At 41.0% G+C, this 20,057-nt stretch overlaps 1 protein-coding gene across 1 annotated transcript in view; it reads right to left on the bottom strand.

Annotated features, from left to right (window-relative positions):
• Positions 1–3,995: 3,995 nt before the first annotated feature.
• The window catches only part of LOC126336154 (Krueppel-like factor 16), a 151,590-nt gene continuing 135,528 nt past the window's right edge, over positions 3,996–20,057 (bottom strand). Inside the window, exon 5 of the mRNA XM_049999646.1 lies at positions 3,996–4,655. Coding sequence (XP_049855603.1) covers positions 4,376–4,655 — 280 coding nt within the window. The 3' untranslated portion in view covers positions 3,996–4,375. The remainder of the gene's footprint in view (positions 4,656–20,057) is intronic.

Genomic DNA, 20,057 nt, shown 5'->3' with positions numbered 1-20,057 from the left:
AGAAGAACCTTCTTCCCCCGACCAATACCGTTGTCCCGCTGCCTAGGTGTTCCACATGGCCACACTGGTGGATGCTGTAATTTCTGACAGTGAATCGTTCGTCTGGCTTCAGGTGTGTTTCCATCAAACACATAATATTGATGGTATGCCAGTCTAGAAAGTCTTCCAAAAAGGTTTTTCTAGTTTTAACGCTGTTGGTGTGGCAGGTTGGCATTTTTATTCTTCTGGACCTAAGGCGATCCAGGAAGGTATGTCGTTAATGTCATTGCTCCTTCAGCTATAATCATAAATTTTGATAGGGCATCAGGTGCAGCTTGAAACTTTGTCTAGCTGTCCTTAATAGTGTTAAAACGGGTATTAAAACTGATCCTGAAAACAGTTGCTGCGGCTCTCTCAGCTTGTTAAGAAACATACCTGTGTGCGTGCTGGGGGAATACTGTGGCTGTGTGGCAGCAGTCTCCGTGCCGTGGGTTGGGGAGTGCTGGAGTTCTGGATCACACGGCTGCCAGGCAGCAGTGGCACGTGATGGGAAAAGCACAGGGTAGGATTCGGGCCCTGGCACATTCGGTCTGTGGCTTTTGACAGCAGCAGAGCTTGAACCTGTGGCTGTGGCTGCAGGAACAGAGCTCATGGCCATTGTCGTGGCTGCAGTAGCAGTTCGCAGGCACGACCGCGGACGCAGACTCACCATCAACTTCAGTGTCATGGGGCAGCAGCTTTAGTTTGCTGGATGGCTGTCACTGTAGGGGCACATTCTGCTGGCATGTCTCAGTTCTTGGTACACGTATTAGTGAGGTGGGGACCGGCGTATTTGGTGCACTTCGTTGGGTGGTTGCAGTTCTCAGTGCCATGAAAGAGCTGCTTGCTCTCGTGGATCAGTACAGGTCCTTCAGGCTGCTGATATTTTTCGATGGTTACGTCGCAATGCAACATGTGTTTTATCGCTTGTAGTTCACAGTTGTTCTGCTCAGGATGTAGTAAGGACTTTGAAGGACACACATGCTTTTTGCAACCTTCATCTGGTCTTGCCAGATCAGAGGTGTGTGTTTTTGCTTGACCTCTGTGACTGTAAACTTGCAGAAAATGAGGTCCACTTTCAGTTCTGCTGTGTCAGTGTCATGGGGGAGCCCTTTAATCACTGCATTGAATGAGTCATATTCAGTTGTTGGATAAATTTTGATGGTGCCATTTTGGATTGTGCAATAATTGTGGGGGGAGGGGGGTCTATTCTCTCTTCTGTTTTGGCTGGGACCCTGATATGGAGGGTTGACCTCTCTTTGCCACAATTTCAGCTGCTTCTGGGGATGAAATTGGGGCACAGCTGTCGGAGGTGGGAATGTTGGCAACTATGGTCTCCTCCCCAGCTCCATGTCACCTCCTGTAGTGGAACACTCCGAAGCAAGCTGGCTAGGAGCTGGAGGCTTTGTTGCTGGCATCACATCTGCGTCTGTTTGTTTGCGTGTTTTAACATTGATGATGTTTGTGGAGGGATGGCTGCAGGAGCCCAGAGACCAAGCACCACAGCGGTTTGCATCTTTGAGTTTACCCAATGTGTTTGCAGAAGCAGTTTCTGAAGTCAGAGTGCGAGAGCACGGGTATGAGATGGCGTGCCAATTTAAAGTTCTAGATTTTCATATTTACTGTTCGCGTCACTTCTGCGCTATCTTCCATTGAGTGTGTCAATACCCGTTTCTATTGTGAAATTTCAACGATTGGCAGCTGCTGCAAATCAGTGCATTGGAAGAGCTCCCAAGAGTTGTGTACCTGTGGTATGAGAAGTACCTCAATCACTGTCCTCTTCTGTGCATCCTGTCTCCTCTGCAGGAAGTACAGGATCTTTCAGCAACCAACAAATATGAGGAGCTGTTTTGCACTAAAACTGAAACTGAGCCAGTGGGACTCACTTCACCTGTTTTCGGGAAACCAGTTTTCTCCGCTTTCAGAAGGAGGCAAACACAAAAGGTGTCTTTTAATTATTGGCAGTTCAAGTGTATGGCGAATGATGGTACCCCTTAGGGACATGGCAGCAAGGGACAGAAAAGAACAACAGGTGCACACAGTGTGTTTACCTGGAGGCCTCAATCAGCTTGTTGATGAGGCTATTCCAGCAGCCATTGAGGGAAGAAGATTGTGGTGCACATTGGAACAAACAATGCTTGTTGTCTGGGCTTAGGTTATTCTTGGGCGATTCCAGTGACTGGCAGAGAAGGTTGAGAAGACCAGCCTTGTGCATGGAATTCATCAAAGCTGACGATTTGCAGCATTGTCCCTGCAACTGATCATCACCACTTGGTTTGGAGTTGAGTGGAAGAATCGAACCAGAGACTTTGAAGGTTCTGTGATAAGCTAAGCTGTGACTTCCTGGACTTGTGCCATAGTGTTGAGAACTGTAAGGTACCCCTAAATAGGTCAGGTGTGCACTACACATCCGAGGCTGGTACTCAGGTAGATGACTGTGTGTGGGGTACACAGAATGGTCTTGCAAATAAGGCAACTCTCCATTCAGTCCAGATAATGATAGCTGTAAGAAACCCAGAAGTATCAATGTAAGATCAAAAGAAATGCCTCTCACAGTTGGAGAGTATTAAAATCCTAACGGTAAACAGCTGAAGCATTCGCAAACAAAGTAACACAGTTTTAAAAGCTCATGAAAAGCCGTGAAGCTCACATAATACTTGGTACAGAGTGCTGGTGAACACATGAAATTGACAACAGTCAGATTTTTGGGGAAAATTGAAGTGTTTATCAAAAGAATAGGCAAATGGGAAATGGAGGTGGTGTATTTGTCATGGTAGACAAGAAACTCATATCTGCCAAGGTAGAAATTGAAGCTGCATGTGAGATTGTTTGGGAAAGACTCAATATCAGGGGTGGGCGTAAAGTGATTATTGGATCCTTCTATTGCCCACCAGACTCATCTCCTGATGTAGCCAAAAACTTAAGACAAAACCTCAGTTCACTTGTACATAATTTCTCCAATCATTCTATAATCATCAGTGGAGACTTACATCATCTTCTGGCAGAAGAGTTGGAGGGGAAGGGAGAGGGGTGGAGGAAAAGGACTGGAGAGGTTTAGGGGTTGGGGTACAGTTCAGAAAAGTATGAATAAATATTAGTTGCAATGGGTATGAAATGTGGAAGAAAGAAAACAGCAGTACAAATCACATAGATTGAAGAAGAAGACTGTAAAAGACATGGCACCTTTCAGCTGACAAGACATGAAGTGTGGGCATGGAGCAATCCAATGTGTATGCTAACAGGGTACAAGAAAAGTGAAGAGAGGGGTAAATTTGGAGATATAATGATGGCACATGTAGGAGGTAATGTTAGAAATAATTTTATTGGAGCATCCTCACCAACAATTTATTTTATTTTAGACTCTGAGACTGTGCTGTTGTTTTATTGTTTGTTCTTGGTGTTTTATTGTTTGTTCTTGGGGTTTTATATTAAAAGGATGGATTCAGTCTTTTTCTCCCTGAAATCTAACTATAACTTTCACCATACCAATTACAATCAAATAATGCATTTTATTTAGGCATATGCCAGTTCCAGTTGTTCTGTATTCGGTCAAGGCAGTGCATCCATACACTACGTTGTAACTGATTTAATCATGCATTGTTCTTTTTCAGATCCACCAAATACGAGAAGCACTGATTGACTGTAACCATACTAAAATTTTTATATGTTAAGGACTTAATGATTTAAGTAAACTACAGAAGACAGAATAAATAGTTACTGTAGAAACATTTGTAACAGGAACATAGACTGCACTGTGAAGCAGGGGTTCTACATGATGGCAGTTGTTCTGCTGGCTTCAGTAGTATCACATGTGGGCCACCATCATCAGTTCTAGCTTTTTGGAAAATGCATACAGCATTATCATTGGTGAGATGCAGGGTTTTTTCACTTACAAGTAAACTAGACTGTTGTGGTACTTATTTTGTAGTCTGGATGTTTGTCATAATTTTAACACAGAAAAAATGTTAAGAGATACATGCTTTGCCAAAGATTTATTTATTGACAGATTAAGAATGCATAATGTATTCAGAAACCAATTATCAAGAGATTGTGGAAATATGTTGCCTTCATTGACATTAACATTGTAAGTGCAGATTGTGATCACTGTTTCTTACTGCAACTACCCAATAATTGAAAATGCATTATTCTACATAACTCATGTCATTTCCAGACATTCTATTGAAGAGTCCCATGTGATGTATTGACACTGATGATTGATATAAATAATAATTCCCCAAAGAATATTCTTTTTTCTCAGAAATGGGTGATAATGCGTCACTGCTAAATCACTCAACTGAAGATAGCCATTTAGTACTGGATAAATGGCAATAGATAATGCAAAGCAGCAGCCATGCAGTTAGTAAGCAGCATTCCAGGAGGTCCCAGTGGTAGCAGCAGTGACTGTTTGGCGAGATCCTGGTCTGCAGGTGTTGGTATTGTTGGCAGCTCGTTGTTTGCGATGGACTCGTAGATGCTTGGCCAAGTGGTCGGAGCGCGTAAATGCCTTTGCACAGGCAGGGCAACGGTATGGCTTGACACCTGCATGTGATCGCCGGTGGCGTGCCAGCTCGTCTGAGCGTGAGAAGCGCCACCCACAACCTGGCCATGAGCATGCAAATGGCTTCTCACCTGTGTGCCTGTAACAACCAACACACAGCATTTAGTAGCCTTAAGTCTTACTAGATAGCATAAGTGACATACATATTAAGCAAATGTTGATGTCTTTTGTATAATCATAACTGATATTGATACTGCTGGAGATGTATTCAACATTTATGCTTATTACTAGATCTTAATTATCAGTGAAATGACGCACAGCGTCAAACAATTGCAACTACACAGCTACTGTATGCTTTATTCTATACAATTGAAGTTGGCAGAGACCAATAACAAAAAAGTAGCTGCCTGAAGTCTTTCAACTTTTATCCATTCAGAAACAGGGAACCCAATTGCTAAGGCAACATGTGTGCATTGGCTTTTCTTTCACCAGGGGTGGTATCATGGTCTGAAACTGCAAAATGTGACGATAGATTCATAAGTATTGCAACTAACTGTGAAAAGACAACACTTTTTTATTTCACCGTGCCAGTACTAGTAGTCACGAATCTTCTAATGCTACTGTTGTAAGTCTCAAGTAGCCACAGCATACAGCAGTTAACATACAGCTAATTGAAGTGTTATATTACATGTAATGTAGAAGACAAAGAAAAACAAGTTTCATGAGTGAGGGAATATTTTTGGGTTTTCAGTCAAAATGATGATCCAGTTGTGCAAACAATATTTTGACCTAGTCATCCTCTCACTTGCTTCTGCAAATGTCGGACTTATATGTGTTTACTGTATGGACCCCTATCAGATCAACCTATTTTTTTGGTCTCTGTGAAAGCTGTATGTTTTCATCTACATGTGTTGGTAATGTCCCCTACCTATAGTTAAGTTCCTATTGCTTGATATGCTCTTTCATTTATGTTCCTTTTTATGTGACCATACAATTATTTTGCAAAATTCAAATCCCTCATTATGTTCAAACTCTGATGCATGAGATGGCTGTTGAGATCCAAGTAAATTCAGTGCTGAGTCCCAAATCTCACTTAAACTGAAATCTCGAGCCTTGGTCCTATTATGATTTCTTGGTTCACATCTGATATAAGTTTCACTTCTGTTGATCTTTCACTATATGTACTGGTTCTAACAGTGAAGTATTCTTTGAGACAATTTAGCATACATGAAGACACTCTGTTGCTCATATAATGATTATTAGTCAATAATGTGGCACAGTACTGAATAATTTTCAAATATCTAGGAATCTGTAACCTATCTTTTCATCAGCACATACAGTTTACTCTAAGATCTTGCAACAGATGGGTGTCAGTAATAGTGGTCTGTAATTCTGTGCATCCCAACTTACACCCTTTTTGTTAATGGGAGTGACCTGTGGTCTTTTCCAGTCATGAAAGAATATTCACTGTAGAAGAGATTCCCTACAAATATGAGGTTAAAAATGGGTTATTCTGCATTGTATTCAATGTAAAATATGAATCAGATTCCATCAGTGCCTGGTGCCTTGTTCACTTTGCATAATCATAAACATCTGTCATTACCAGAGGTGCTTATACCAATATCTCTATTTTTTTGTCTCTGTGTGGCAGACAAAGCTGAATATGGTAATATCCTCATGTATAAATACGTTTTTAATCTGTATTGTATTCACTTACAGACTTAACCTATGACAGAGATTTTTTAGGGTTTCCTGATAGATCTTTCACCAAGATTGGATTGTGGAAATAACTGTAGGCATCACATGTAGTCTATTTATTGATGTAAGATTTGCTATTAAGTTTTCTATATCCATTTCCCTGTAGCATCATTTGAGGTGGGAGAGTAGTTGTCCTTGTCTTTTCAGCATTCTCCAAATGGTACGATTAAATGAAGGTAGGTCTTTGCCATCTTTTATTACTTTACCTGGTTTATATTAATTTAGACCACAGTTTATAATGCCTCTTAACTTCAGCCATAGTTGTTCTGCATTTGTCAGATATGAACTAAATTATTTCACTTTAAAGAACTTAGTTCTTATTATAGGAAACAGCTATCTATAATTATTATAAATAAACTGGAAGCAGTCATGATCGCATAAATTTTTTAATGTGGTGACCAGTTTCGATCTTATTATAAGATCATCTTCAGACCATAGATGTCTGCTGGAGGTCGTGGTGCATGACTTGTCACGGAAGCTCAGCGTTTGCTATGCACATGCATCTTGGAAGGATATGTGGTTCTCAGCGACAGTTAACTATACACAATTCACCGAATCCGTTTAAATGAGATGACAGTGGCTGTGATGACCAAGTTATTCTTCAGTTGTATGCTTCTCTTACGTTTCAGTACAAGATCCATGGGTTGATGCATGGCATGACACATGACAGTTACCTTTCTAGTGCTGACTGCTGGAATGATCACTTCATCCAGCACACATAGTCTCCACACACTCAGATGCGCGTCTTCCTGTCCACAGTATCTCATCTAGTCTAGCATAATCTTCGAGCGACCACAATCCATAATTGCCTGAGAAGCTTTCAATAAGTCCCACCCGAGAATGACATCATGACTACACTCATGTAAGACAATAAATTCTAAGGCTCTGTATGGCCACTTATACCCACATGAATGGTACATCTTCCTGTAGGTTTTACATATTTCCCATTAACCACCTTCATCAGAAATGTTTTGTTGTCGATGAATACGGTTTTCTGAAACTGGCGATGGTACTTCTTCGAAATGACTGAATATGATGCTCCAGAGTCCACAAGAGCTTCTACATCTACTACATGACTACTCTGCAATTCACATTTAAGTGCTTGGCAGAGGGTTCATCGAACCACAATCATACTATCTCTCTACTATTCCACTCCCGAACAGCGAGCGGGAAAAACGAACACCTAAACCTTTCTGTTCGAGCTCTGATTTCTCTTATTTTATTTTGATGATCATTCCTACCTATGTAGGTTGGGCTCAACAAAATATTTTCGCATTCGGAAGAGAAAGTTGGTGACTGAAATTTCGTAAAAAGCTCTCGCCGCGACGAAAAACGTCTATGCTGTAATGACTTCCATCCCAACTCGTGTATCATATCTGCCACACTCTCTCCCCTATAACGCGATAATACAAAACGAGCTGCCCTTCTTTGCACCCTCTCGATGTCCTCCGTCAATCCCACCTGGTAAGGATCCCACACCGCGCAGCAGTGGAGCTGGTTTACCATCCATGAGGATATCGACGTAGTTTTGTATCATATCTGTGGCAATCAATGGTGAAGGATTTTTCTCTTCGGCGGCCTCCCTTGGCTAGCTTCCGGCCATGGTGACCTACATCATACTGCACCCACATCTTCTTGTTCACCTTCATCGTCCCGGAGTTGCCATCGGCTAAGATCAGTCTGCTGACTTCTGGTGCGGGCATCATCAAATATCCGCTGCCTTTCTTGACAATAGTGCACCACATGTCCTGGTAGTCCACAGTGGAATCATACTGGTTGGTTATCTTGGGTCCTCCAGACGTCAGTTTTCCTTGGTGCCCAAACAGGTTCCTCATGCGGCATTGTAGACGTAACTCTGCCTGGGTCTCGACTTTTCAACGTTGTAAAGGGAAATGAAGGACGAGAGATTTGGTTCAATGTCTGTTCTACTTCCTCCCTTATGACCTCTTGAAGCGTCTCTGTTTTTTGCTTGCTGTGCAATCCAAGTGCCTTCTGAACTTCCTTTCTCACTATCTGACGAAGGCACCATTTTATGAAGTCGTCTGCTGTCGAAACCTCCATCAGCAGTAGAGCTTGATACATGTCCTCAGCAACACCCTTTGAGATCTGCAACCTTATCTTCCTCCTTCATTCTAGGATCCACTATTTTACACAGCTACAACACGTCTTGAATGTAGGATGCTGTAGTTTCTCCTGGACGCTGTGCCCTTCACTTTAATTTATCTTCAGCCTTGCACTTCTATCGTTGCGTGCTGCAAAATACTTTCGTAATACCACCTAGAATACTTCTCGGCTTGTGAACTTCTCCTCGTTGTTCTCAGCCAAATTTGTCTATACGCTCATATACCTTCAGTCACTTGTTTGAATCTATGCCATCGTCACCAGAGAACACGAAAGGATGTCTCATGTGGTAGCACACAGATGCTGTCGTCGTAAAGTCCTCTTCTTCTATCTCTGATAGATTGTGATCTGTGGAATATGGCTCAAATTCGGGTTTTTCGCCACGTAAACTGCGGCTCTGTCGTGGTCTGATGGGAGGCACACTGTCATCGATAATGTGCGCTATCACAAGTTCCAATACCCCACGCCTCCACCAGAATAATGTCACGTAGAAGAAGGTGTAATTAGATGAATTGCGAACACTAACTTCACTTAACGAAGGTTTATTCAGCACTTACACATACAAGAGCACGGAGCGAACTGCCTCCGGCCAGAACACATACAGGACATACAGGGTGACCCATTGATAGTGACCGGGCCAAATATCTCACGCAATAATCATCAAACGAAAAAACTACAAAGAACGAAACTCGTCTAGCTTGAAAGGGGAAACCAGATTGCGCTATGGTTGGTCCGCTAGGTGGCGCTGCCATAGGTCAAACGGATATCAACTGCGTTTTTTAAAAATGGGAACCCCCATTTTTTTAAATTACAAATTCGTGTAGTACGTAAAGAAATATGAATGTTTTAGTTGGACACACTTTTTTCGCTTTGTGATAGATGGTCTGTAATAGTCATAAACATATAAGTACGTGGTATCACGTAACATTCCGCCAGTGCGGACGGTATTTGCTTCATGATACATTACCCGTATTAAAATGGACTGTTTACCAATTGCGGAAAAGGTCGATATCGTGTTGATGTATGGCTATTGTGACCAAAATGCCCATCGGGCGTGTGCTATGTATGCTGCTCGGTATCCTGGGCGACATAATCCAAGTGTCCGGACGGTCTGCCAGATAGTTACGCTATTTATGAAACAGGAAGTGTTCATCCACATGTGAAACGTCAACCACGACCTGCAACAAATTATGATGCCCAAGTAGGTGTTTTAGCTGCTGTTGCGTCTAATCCGCACATCAGTAGCAGACAAATTGCGCGAGAATCAGGAATCTCAAAAACGTCGGTGTTGAGAATGCTACATCAACATCGATTACACCCGTACCATACTTGTATGCACCAGTAATTGCATGGCGACGACTTTGAACGCCGTGTACAGTTCTGCACTGGACACAAGAGAAATTATGGGACAATGACAGATTTTTTGCACGCGTTCTATTTAGCGACGAAGCGTCATTCACTAACAGCAGTAACGTAAACCGGCATAATATGCACCATTGGGCAACGGAAAATCCACGATGGCTGCGACAAGTGGACCTTCAGCGACCTTGGCGGGTTAATGTATGGTGCGGCTTTATGGAAGGAAGGATAACTGGCTTCCATTTTATCGATGGCAATCTAAATGGTGCAATGTATGCTGATTTCCTACGTAATGTTCTACCGATATTACTATAAGATGTTATGACAGAATGGCGATGTACTTCCAACATGACGGAAGTCCGGTACATAGCTCGTGTGCGGTTGAAGCGGTATTGAAAAGCATATTTCATGACAGGTGGATTGATCGTCGGAGCACCGACAGCGCCTGACAACATGCGCCAGCGCATTGTCAATGCATGTGCGAACATTACGGAAGGCGAACTACTCGCTGTTGAGAGGAATGTCGTTACACGTATTGCCAAATGCACTGAGGTTGACGGACGTCATTTTGAGCATTTATTGCGTTAATGTGGTATATGCTGTAATCATGCTGAGAAATGATAAGTTCACAAAGGTACATGTATCACATTGGAACAACCGAAATAAAATGTTCAAACGTACCTATGTTCGGTATTTTAATTTTAAAAACCTACCTGTTACCAACTCTTCGTCTAAAATTGTGAGCCATATGTTTGTGACTATTACTGCGCCATTTATCACAAAGCAAAAAAGTGGTCCAACTAAAACATTCATATTTCTTTATGTACTACACGAATATGTAATAAAATGGGGTTTCCTTCTAAAAAAAACAACAAAAAAAAAGCAGTTGATATCCGCTTGAACTATGGCAGCGCCATCTAGCGGGCCAACCATAGTGCCATCTGGTTTCCCCCTTCAAGCTAGACAATTTTCGCTCTTTGTAGTTTTTTTCGTTTGACGCTTATTTCGTGAGATATTTGGCCCGATGATGATCAATGGACAACCCTGTATACAGCTACAGAACATTCCAGTACATAATTGTATAGTCCAGGTGAGATTTGAACTCACGACCCTCCATGCAACAGTTTAGTACCATAACCACTGCACCACGGTGCTACTCAGCATCTACCTCTACTATCATTCTGAAAACCAAATAAAGAAGAGTGGAGTCCTGTTGAGATACAGCAATCCCCACAATACCATTATTTCACACCTTGATGTTTCCTTAAAGTTCCCTTCTCTGTAATATTGTACACATTCTTTTTTAGCTTAAATGTGTATTTTCGTGTACGGTACTTTACAATTTCATCAATCATTTCCAGGCTATGTATTGTCCACAAAGCCTCTGTTTCGGGTGACCCCTATGCCAACACGTGTAGGCTCCGGCAATATTTTCACAATATTCTTTCTTTTTGTTTCCTAAGTCACATTAGGACATATTTTATAGCATTTATATGTTTTGTCCCTCCCAATAAAAATACCACCAGTGGAGAGTGGCTCTTCACGGTCATCATCTGAATCATGGACTTGATCAGAATCTGAACTGTGGTCACTTTTTGTGTGATAAATTCCACTTCTTCCTCAGAGTTGTCATCGTTTTTGTTGTCTGGTACAGAGTTGAAATCTGGATCCTCGTTGAGTAACCAATCAAGCTCGTTGTCTGTCAGCTTTGATCTCGCCCTGTACAGTGATATACCCGTTTTTTACGTGTTATCTTTTAATTTGACTAAAAAGGAACTAAATAAAAGTGAAAAAAAAATTACTTACAGACAGGCGCGTGGTGTACTTTGTACACTAAGATGACACACTCGCAGTTTATTTTAAATTACTGTAGCTCACGTGAAGCTATGGCAACCCAACTTCTCACTGTGCTTGCTGAAACAATAATGCATGAATATGTAGGGGCTCGCTATTGTAAAACAACAATGCAACTTTGCACGACAATGCTATTTGCGGTTGGCGCACTTTATACACAGGCACGCCCGCTAGAGGGTTAAGTGCCACAATAGCACAAGAAAACTGATGTGCTAAACATCTAAAACACTAGCAATGGTGCAGCTGATTTATATTCCAGTTAGTAATGGAAGAACTGGCAGTTAGTTATGGTACCAAAAAAAATCAATGTTTTCTTATACAGAACAAAATTCCACCTGGTCACATACCACAAGCCACTAATTTTGCGCTCAGTCCGGAACCGCGCGACTGCTACGGTCGCAGGTTCGAATTGTGCCTCGGGCATGGATGTGTGTGATGCCCTTAGGTTAGTTAGGTTCTAGGGGACTGATGACCACAGACGTTAAGTCCCATAGTGCTCAGAGCCATTTGAACCACTAATTTTGCTTTTACCTGAATGACCCATCCAGATAAAAAGCATAATAACTTCAGCAATGGACTCTGTTATTGACAGAATAACCACTATTAGATCTGATGCTGTCAAATTGCTATATAGACCAATGCCCTTGTTCTGTCATGTCATGTCTATTGACTAATTCTGCTCATGAGTTCAATAAGTAATGGGCACTTTATTTTTACCTAGGTGAAAACATTAGGGACGTGCTGGATAAATAACTAGTGATGACCCAGGAGGTGACTACATAACAGAATGGGACCTCATTACTCTATAAAGTAGTACGTTATTCGCAGTTTTATTGGCTGGAGCATGTGCCAAAAGCTATGGAACTGGCACAGTGGATTTACTTTCATATGCACTACGGAATCAGTTTTCATGAGGAGGTAGTTCTGCTGGCCTCTAGAGTCTGAGCGACAGGCTGTGTTCTCAACTACATTTCAGCCTCATATCCTCGAGCTATTACATGAAGCACACTGAGTGATATACAGGCATTGAGAATGAAAGTATTGGCAATGAGTCAAGCATACTGGCTGAGCACTAATGCTACTATTGAATATATGGCCCTGGCTCAACAAACTTTTGTGCAAATTCATTCAGATTTGCCATGACAGTCTTGTAACATCTGCTTCCAATCAGTCACAGAACCATCTGAACATTCACTTTGGAGACTCATTTTAAAAGTGTATATTGTTACTTGTAGTTGACACCCTCTCTAACTTCCCATTCATTATTCTTATCAACAACACCAGCAGCTACAATTCAGGCATTAACAACAACCTTCACTGTAGAGGGAATGCCACACATCAGCGTATATAAATGACCCATAGTTCCCATCAGCCAAATTCCATAGCTTTCACCACAGGAAGGCAACAACACATTGCTTGCCAATCCTTCACATACTGTGTTATGTTTCACAGCAGAATGGTTGGCCAGAACTTCCAAGATGATCTCTTAGGAAACCCTGACAAGCTTCCTTTTTTTCATATAGATTCACCCAATATATAGCCATGATGCAAGGGGTCATTGGTGATTATAGGAGACATAAAATGTCAGACGTGAGTCACTGCAGTTAGTTCCAGCTCTGTCAGGTAAATGTTGTTACACCTCTGATATGGCCACGTCAGCCGCTCGAGACTTCAGACTCCCACCATTGCTGGCTGTGCTTTCCAGCCGGCCCGGATCCAGACTTCACACATACCTGTCGAAGCTCCTCACCTCCACCTACACCATAGGCCTACCAGGCAGACACCATATACAATAGACTATGAGGAATTTGTGGAGATTAGCCACTGCCCCAATTGTGAAAGTCCCATCTCTATTAGAAGAACAAGCATGGGCGTACCCAACGAGGGGCAGGAGGGGGGGAGGGCAGCTGCACACCCCCCCCCCCTCTCCCTAGAAGATATTCGAACTCGTTCGCGCAGATCCGGGAGTAATTTTTTCGTCTTCGGCACGTTACTGTCGGCAGGGAAGTTTATAGAAATAATAAATTTAGCGACAAGCAATCCGCTCTGCTGTTCGGAGGTATGTTACGTTGCCAAGGAACAGCGTATTCACTTGTAGGCAGTAAGGGATCATGACTATGTGAAGTTTCTAACGAACAACATCGTTTCTCCTACCACATTTAAATGTAAAATGCTTTCCTGCTCCTAAACTATTAATTTTTTAGTTACAGCTGACGCTAACTGTAGATTAATAGCAGTTGACGTGCAAGTTATGACAAGCAGTAGATGGCGAGACATTTAGTGCAAGTGATTTATAAAATAATTATAAAAAAACGTGTGTGGCGTTGTTATTAAGGATAATATAATCACTGACATTAAAAAAGCGACTTTTTATGCAGTCTTGGCTGATGAAACAGCTGACATAGCTGGGGAGGAACAGTTATCAATAAGTGTGCGGTTCTACGACGAAAGAAAAGTGAAAATCCGGGAAGAATTTGTAGGTTTTATAGAACTGAAGTCACAAAATGCCTCTTCAATCGCCGAAGCAATTGACAGATTCTCGATCAGTAATAATCTTCCAGCAGAAGACTGTGTAGGATTTGGCTTCGATGGCTATTCTACAATGGCAGGTAGAGAGAGTGGTGTACAAGCCATTTTAATAAAGAAATATTATCGAGCATCATACGTTCATTGCTCAAGCCACAAACTCAACCTTGTCGTGAACGGTGATAACGCAGTGCCGGAAATTAGGAATACTGTTGCCACTGTGAAAGACACTATAAAGTTTTTTGAGAGAATCGAGTACACGTCGGAAATACGCTCCCAATTTAACAAGAATGTGGGAAACGAGATGGTCTGAAAAATATAAATCCATCAGACTATTTTCTCAAAATTTCCTAGTGGTTGTGACAGCTCTAGATAAATTGTCTACTGAGGGAAATTATGCAACGAGGAAATCTGCGTATCAGTTGCATGCAGCCATTACCAAACAGTGTTCATCTTATCTTTACAAACAACAACCAAATACTTAGCAGTTTTGGAACCAGTAGCTAATGTCCGACAGTCTAAGTCTGAAGATGTGATCGCAGTGAGGGAAGGCATCAGAGGAAACCTTGACGTGCTCAGTAATGATCGAAAGGAAGCAGACAGAGTACCTAGCGTATTACTTGCAAAAGCACAACTTATAGCAGAGGAACTGGAAATAGAATTTACTGTTCCTCGTTTTGCTTGCAAGCAAAAATTCAGAAACAATCCACCATCCCAAAATGACAACGTATAATGGCGACGTTCGCTGGTAATGCCATACATCGAATCATTCATGTCATCATTAAACATACGATTTTCACCAGAAGATACAACAGCTTTTGCTCTAAATAAGCTACATCCCTTGACTATGAGCAATTCTAGTGTAACAGGCTTCCTTAAAAGTGCAGAATTGTTTAAAACATTTCATGGATTGGATGATATTGCCGGAGAACTGGAACTATGGTACAATTTGCGGAGGAAAAAGAATATAACTGAAGCTAAATAAAAGGATATGGAAGTCATTGACCTGTTTAACGAGGCCAATATTTTTTTTCCCTAGCATGAAAAAAGCACTAAAAATTTTGAGCACTATTCCATGCACAACAGCGACTGTGGAACGATCCTTCAGCATACTTCGAAGAGTGAAGAAGTGGCTCAGAAGCACTATGGGAGAAGAAAGGCTCACAGGATTGTGCCTGATAAGCGTACACCGCAATTATGTAAAAGAAAACTGTGAGATGTTAGAAAAGAAAGTAATTGAGAAATTTGCGTCAAATCCTAGAAGATTATTACTGAATTAAAAAGTTGTATTTTTAAACAAGTGCATTATTATATTTAAAATGTTTATTGAAAGCAGTTTTTCGCTAGTTTACTGTTTTATTTAATAAGAAATGCTGCATGTTGTCTCGAGTCCTTGTTTCCTGAGACTAGTATGACCTGCCAGCCCCCCCCCCCCCCCTCCCCCCAGTTCAGATCCTGGGTACGCCCTTGAGAACAAGTCAAAGGGTTTCTGATCGTGCCATCTTTGGAAAAACAGCCATCGCGCGCCTTTCCGACTGCATCTTACGCTATCAGACTCCTATTTTCTTCCATTTTGTTCGAATGAACTAAACTTGTATTCCTCGTGGAAATGTATTTAATCATTCTATTATTATCGCCAATTGCGAGTACTAATATGACCTTACTAAGAATGCTTTATTCTTTCGCTACAGATTTGAGCTAAGATTATTGTAATTTCCAAGTATTTCGCCGAAATACTGCACAATTCTCTGTTATGTTCAAATCTGTGAGAATTATTCACAAAATGTTAGATTTCTGTACAAATTATTTACTTCGTTAAATAATAATTGTTTAATTTAACATTTTTGCTCTCCTTTCGTAACAGCAGTCCCAAATTTCCAATTTATAAATGTTATAGATATTTTGTTTACTACATTTTTTTCTTACAGTGCCAACGCGATACTCACGAGATGAAATCAAATTATTCTGAATTTCTCGCGAGGCGAGAAGACAGTTAGAAACTTCCCTGAGATTACAAAAAACACAAATTAACCGTTTCTCAGCACGCTGCTTGCCTACTGATCTTCACTTCCAGCAAAAAAGTTAAAAAGAGTAAAATAAATTAAGAAGTGAAGTGATAATATTGTGCGTTCAATAGTATTGTGTGCATTTTTTGATAAAAATAATTTTTATTACAATGTCAAAAAAACGTGGCGTGTGTGTGAAATATCTAATTCATTTACTTTATGTAAGGATAAGAAGTGATACCTCTAATTATTCCACGTACTAATAGTTGTGTGTGAATATTTAAGTATTAAAGGTAACTAGTCTCATGCATATATTTAAATAATAGTAGAACAGAAAATCTAATTGGGATACATTAATTTTGAAGAAATTTTGCTTACCAGTCATTCAATTACTGAACTATTGCCAATATATGTATATTCTATACGCTTATGTTACATCCATCGTTATTTAGACTAGCCGCAACGTAAGAATAAGTGTGTATAAAAAAATTAAATTCCAATTCCTAATATAATATTTGTATTTCTATTTCTTATATCCATCCGATGTACTGTACCACGACGTGGAAAAAGGTCAACCAATCCTTTTTACGACAAACTACATCTCTACAGTAAAAACTCATTCTTCTATACCATTTTTTCCTTTGATGCTCTACAAAAAGTAAAATTGTCGTTAATTGTAGTTTAGCTCAGTGATTTTGGAAGGATGTATTAAGAAAAATCCAATTTGGCAAAAATCGACGTAAGATTGTTTTGCGTGTGAAGAGAACATAAAATGGCCGATTTGGGTGCACAATGATAAAAGAGCATCGCCAGGAAAATTATTTATTGTGTTAACAGTATTTATTGTAATTTATGTATCTGTGTTACTGTTAAATATTAACATTCGTGTGACGAATTTTTCCCAATTTTTCGAAATTTCATATTATGGTCAAAGTCGGTAAAAAAGAGAATTTACCAATTGAAACCATGGCTTCACCATCAGATTTCGAAAATGAAGCGGTAAATCTAAATGATTCACTCATAGATATCACTGCAAATGAGTTAGAAAATCAACCCCCGAACTTGAACATGTCCACCGCGTATTCGGGTAGTGCGCAAAATAACGAAATGGTCAATTTAATGGGACGACGGAAGGCAGTACTGCGCTTGAACTGCTTACTGCTTTCCTGAAAAAGAGAGGGAAGCTTTACGTGATCGCGAAAACAAACAGTAACAATTAGACAAAGAATTTCACATGAAATAAAAACCGAATTAGCCAACATCAGGTCCGAGCTAATGAATATCGATGCACCAATTTTGAGCCAAGTCAATAAACTGGAGAGTGATATTGAAAACCTAAAAACTTCGCATTTCGCAATAAATTCGGATGTGGAATCTCAAAATAAATAACCAAGAGATTTTGGATGAACAGCTAGAATCTCGCAAAAGGCAAATAAATATTGAAATATACAATTGGATAACCACTACAGAGACGGAAGTTGATGCAAAAATTAATGTTGCCGTCGACAACGCTGTGCAGCGCGTGCGGGAAGAAATACGTTCTGCCGTACAATGGAATTCAGGCGCCTCGCACAATGCGCGAGGCGAAGAGAAAGAACCAAACGAACTAATGCGTATGTGGAGGCGGGAAATAAACGCTCGCGTCCGAAATTTGGAGAAAGCCGTATCGATGGACAGCAGAACGGAAATGAATTTTCCTATGCAACCGCCGAACGACGACAATGCACGAAAGACGACATTCGGGAATGAAATAATTTTCCAAACGCCCGACTTGTCGCCAGCAAAATGTAATTACGAAGACAAACGTATAATGAATTCAGCGAAAATTGAGCAAAGTCTACTCAAGTATCGCCATTTTCAAACATTTGCCGAGGACAAGAAGTCCATTCATCCAATTGTACTTATACGCGCATTCAGGAATGTCTTATCCAGGTACTGGTCTGAATATCAAAAAATTCAGTGCGTTATGTCACACATCACTGGTGACGCGGCACTATGGGCCAGCGAAACCGCCGAACTATGTAATACGCACGCTCAATTCAAGAACTCTTTCCTTGCAAAATATTGGTCGACAGGACTCTAAGAACGTTTGCGCAAAGAAGTTTATACCCTGGAACTGTACAATCCGAAAAAAGGGAGCTTGCGCAAGTATTCTGAACGATACTGGCCTGAGCCCATCTCACACAAAGAAGTACTACGCATATTAAAGACAAAATTACCGACCAACCTTAGGGAGAAGTTAATAAATGTATCAGATGAAGATTTTGAGCATTTCCTTTCGGTGATCGACTCCTTAGACCTAATCCAAGAAGACGCAAAATCCTACCAAGCATTCACGAATAACTGCAACAATTTTCACAGCGTTGATAATCCGAATAGTAATGAACAGAGAGTAAGCTTAATCAGCACAGGAAAGGTCAATACGACAAAACAAATGTGCCTGGTTACAATAATAATCCAAACCATGCTTCGAATGACGCGAACACTGGTTACATAGCCAGTAAATGGAATTATGGCGACAGTAACTCGGGAAACGGTACGAATCATAACCGCAAGTTCAGAGATGGAAATAATTACCATGACGCGAACCAAGATAAAAAAATCACCGTGGAAATGGCAGAATGGAAATCAATGGAGCAACAACAACAATCCTGCGAATCAGTCAAACACAAATGAACGGAACAAGAACCAATATGCGAATAGTAGTAACGGCAGTCAATGGTCAAACCAGCAACCAATTTTGTGTTTCGGTAACCTGACGCCGAATATAATCCAAGCCGTGCCCGTCATTCCAAACACGAACAGTCAAAATCATATTGACAGTAGTCGTTCTACTGCGGCGCGAATATGCGAAGTCGTAGAACAATCCGGCCAACAGCAGCAGTCAAAATAGAGCCGACTGTTCTGAACGGCCTCCCGAGCGCGGTCGGATCCAGAAGTGGAGGCAACCCCACATTCAACCTGAAAGCACTACGTTAGAACGACGGTGCCGACATTAGGGACGAATTATTAGAAGCATGTCTGTCAACATGACGACGAATGCATGGTGCAAGCTGTAATTATGGTCACTATTAATGGTGTTAGTGTGGAAGCAATCACTGATACTGTCATAAATCATTCCTTGTTTGACCTAATTAATCGCATAACGAGATTACCCATTTGCCCGTGTAAAATTGCCGAGTTTCTGGCGCATTAGGCGTTGCCACACAGATAGTTCAGCAACAGGTACAGGCCGATCTCTATGTAGAAGACGAGCAACTTACGTGCCACTTCATACTAATTAAAAATTCATCGTTTCCTTGCAACCTGGGATGGGGTTTTCTACGTGGTACAAATGCAAAGATTGTTCTATCTGCAGGAAAAGGCATGGTTACAAACAAAGGCAAAAGAATTGCACTACGGTTAATTCGGACTCCAAATGCACATAACAGATACTGTCGTAATGTTATAGTTAAATTGGTAGGCCCAAGAACAATCCACATTTCTAAGGATTTCGAGACGTCCAAATTTCTGCACTCGGAAGATAATAACGCTGCAGTAGTTAACAATTCAACATCAATTACAGCAAAAGTATCAGAGTCGACCTATCTGAACCAAACACAAAAAGTAGGACTCGCAAAACTCATTGAAAACTATATGCCGAATTTGTTAATAAACCTGGCATCATAAAGGATTTTGTGTTCGAGGGTAATCCCAAAAGTAAGGTCTCCTACTTTTTTATAAGTACATAGACCTGTGTATTTCTACAATGGTTTACATCAGTTTACAACTTGAACATTTAGCTATTTTTCGACATAATCACCATTTCTGTCGATGCATTTTTATAGACGCTGTGGCAGCTTTTGTATGCCATGTGATACCAGCTCGCCGTCATGCTGCTCAGAAAGTTATGAACCTCTTCTTTCACCTCGTCGTCG

The sequence above is a fragment of the Schistocerca gregaria genome, chromosome 2, assembly GCF_023897955.1.
Source record: "Schistocerca gregaria isolate iqSchGreg1 chromosome 2, iqSchGreg1.2, whole genome shotgun sequence".
Taxonomy (NCBI): Eukaryota; Metazoa; Arthropoda; class Insecta; order Orthoptera; family Acrididae; genus Schistocerca; species Schistocerca gregaria.
Note: the sequence above shows the minus strand (reverse complement) of the source record. Positions and strands in the feature narration are given on the sequence as shown.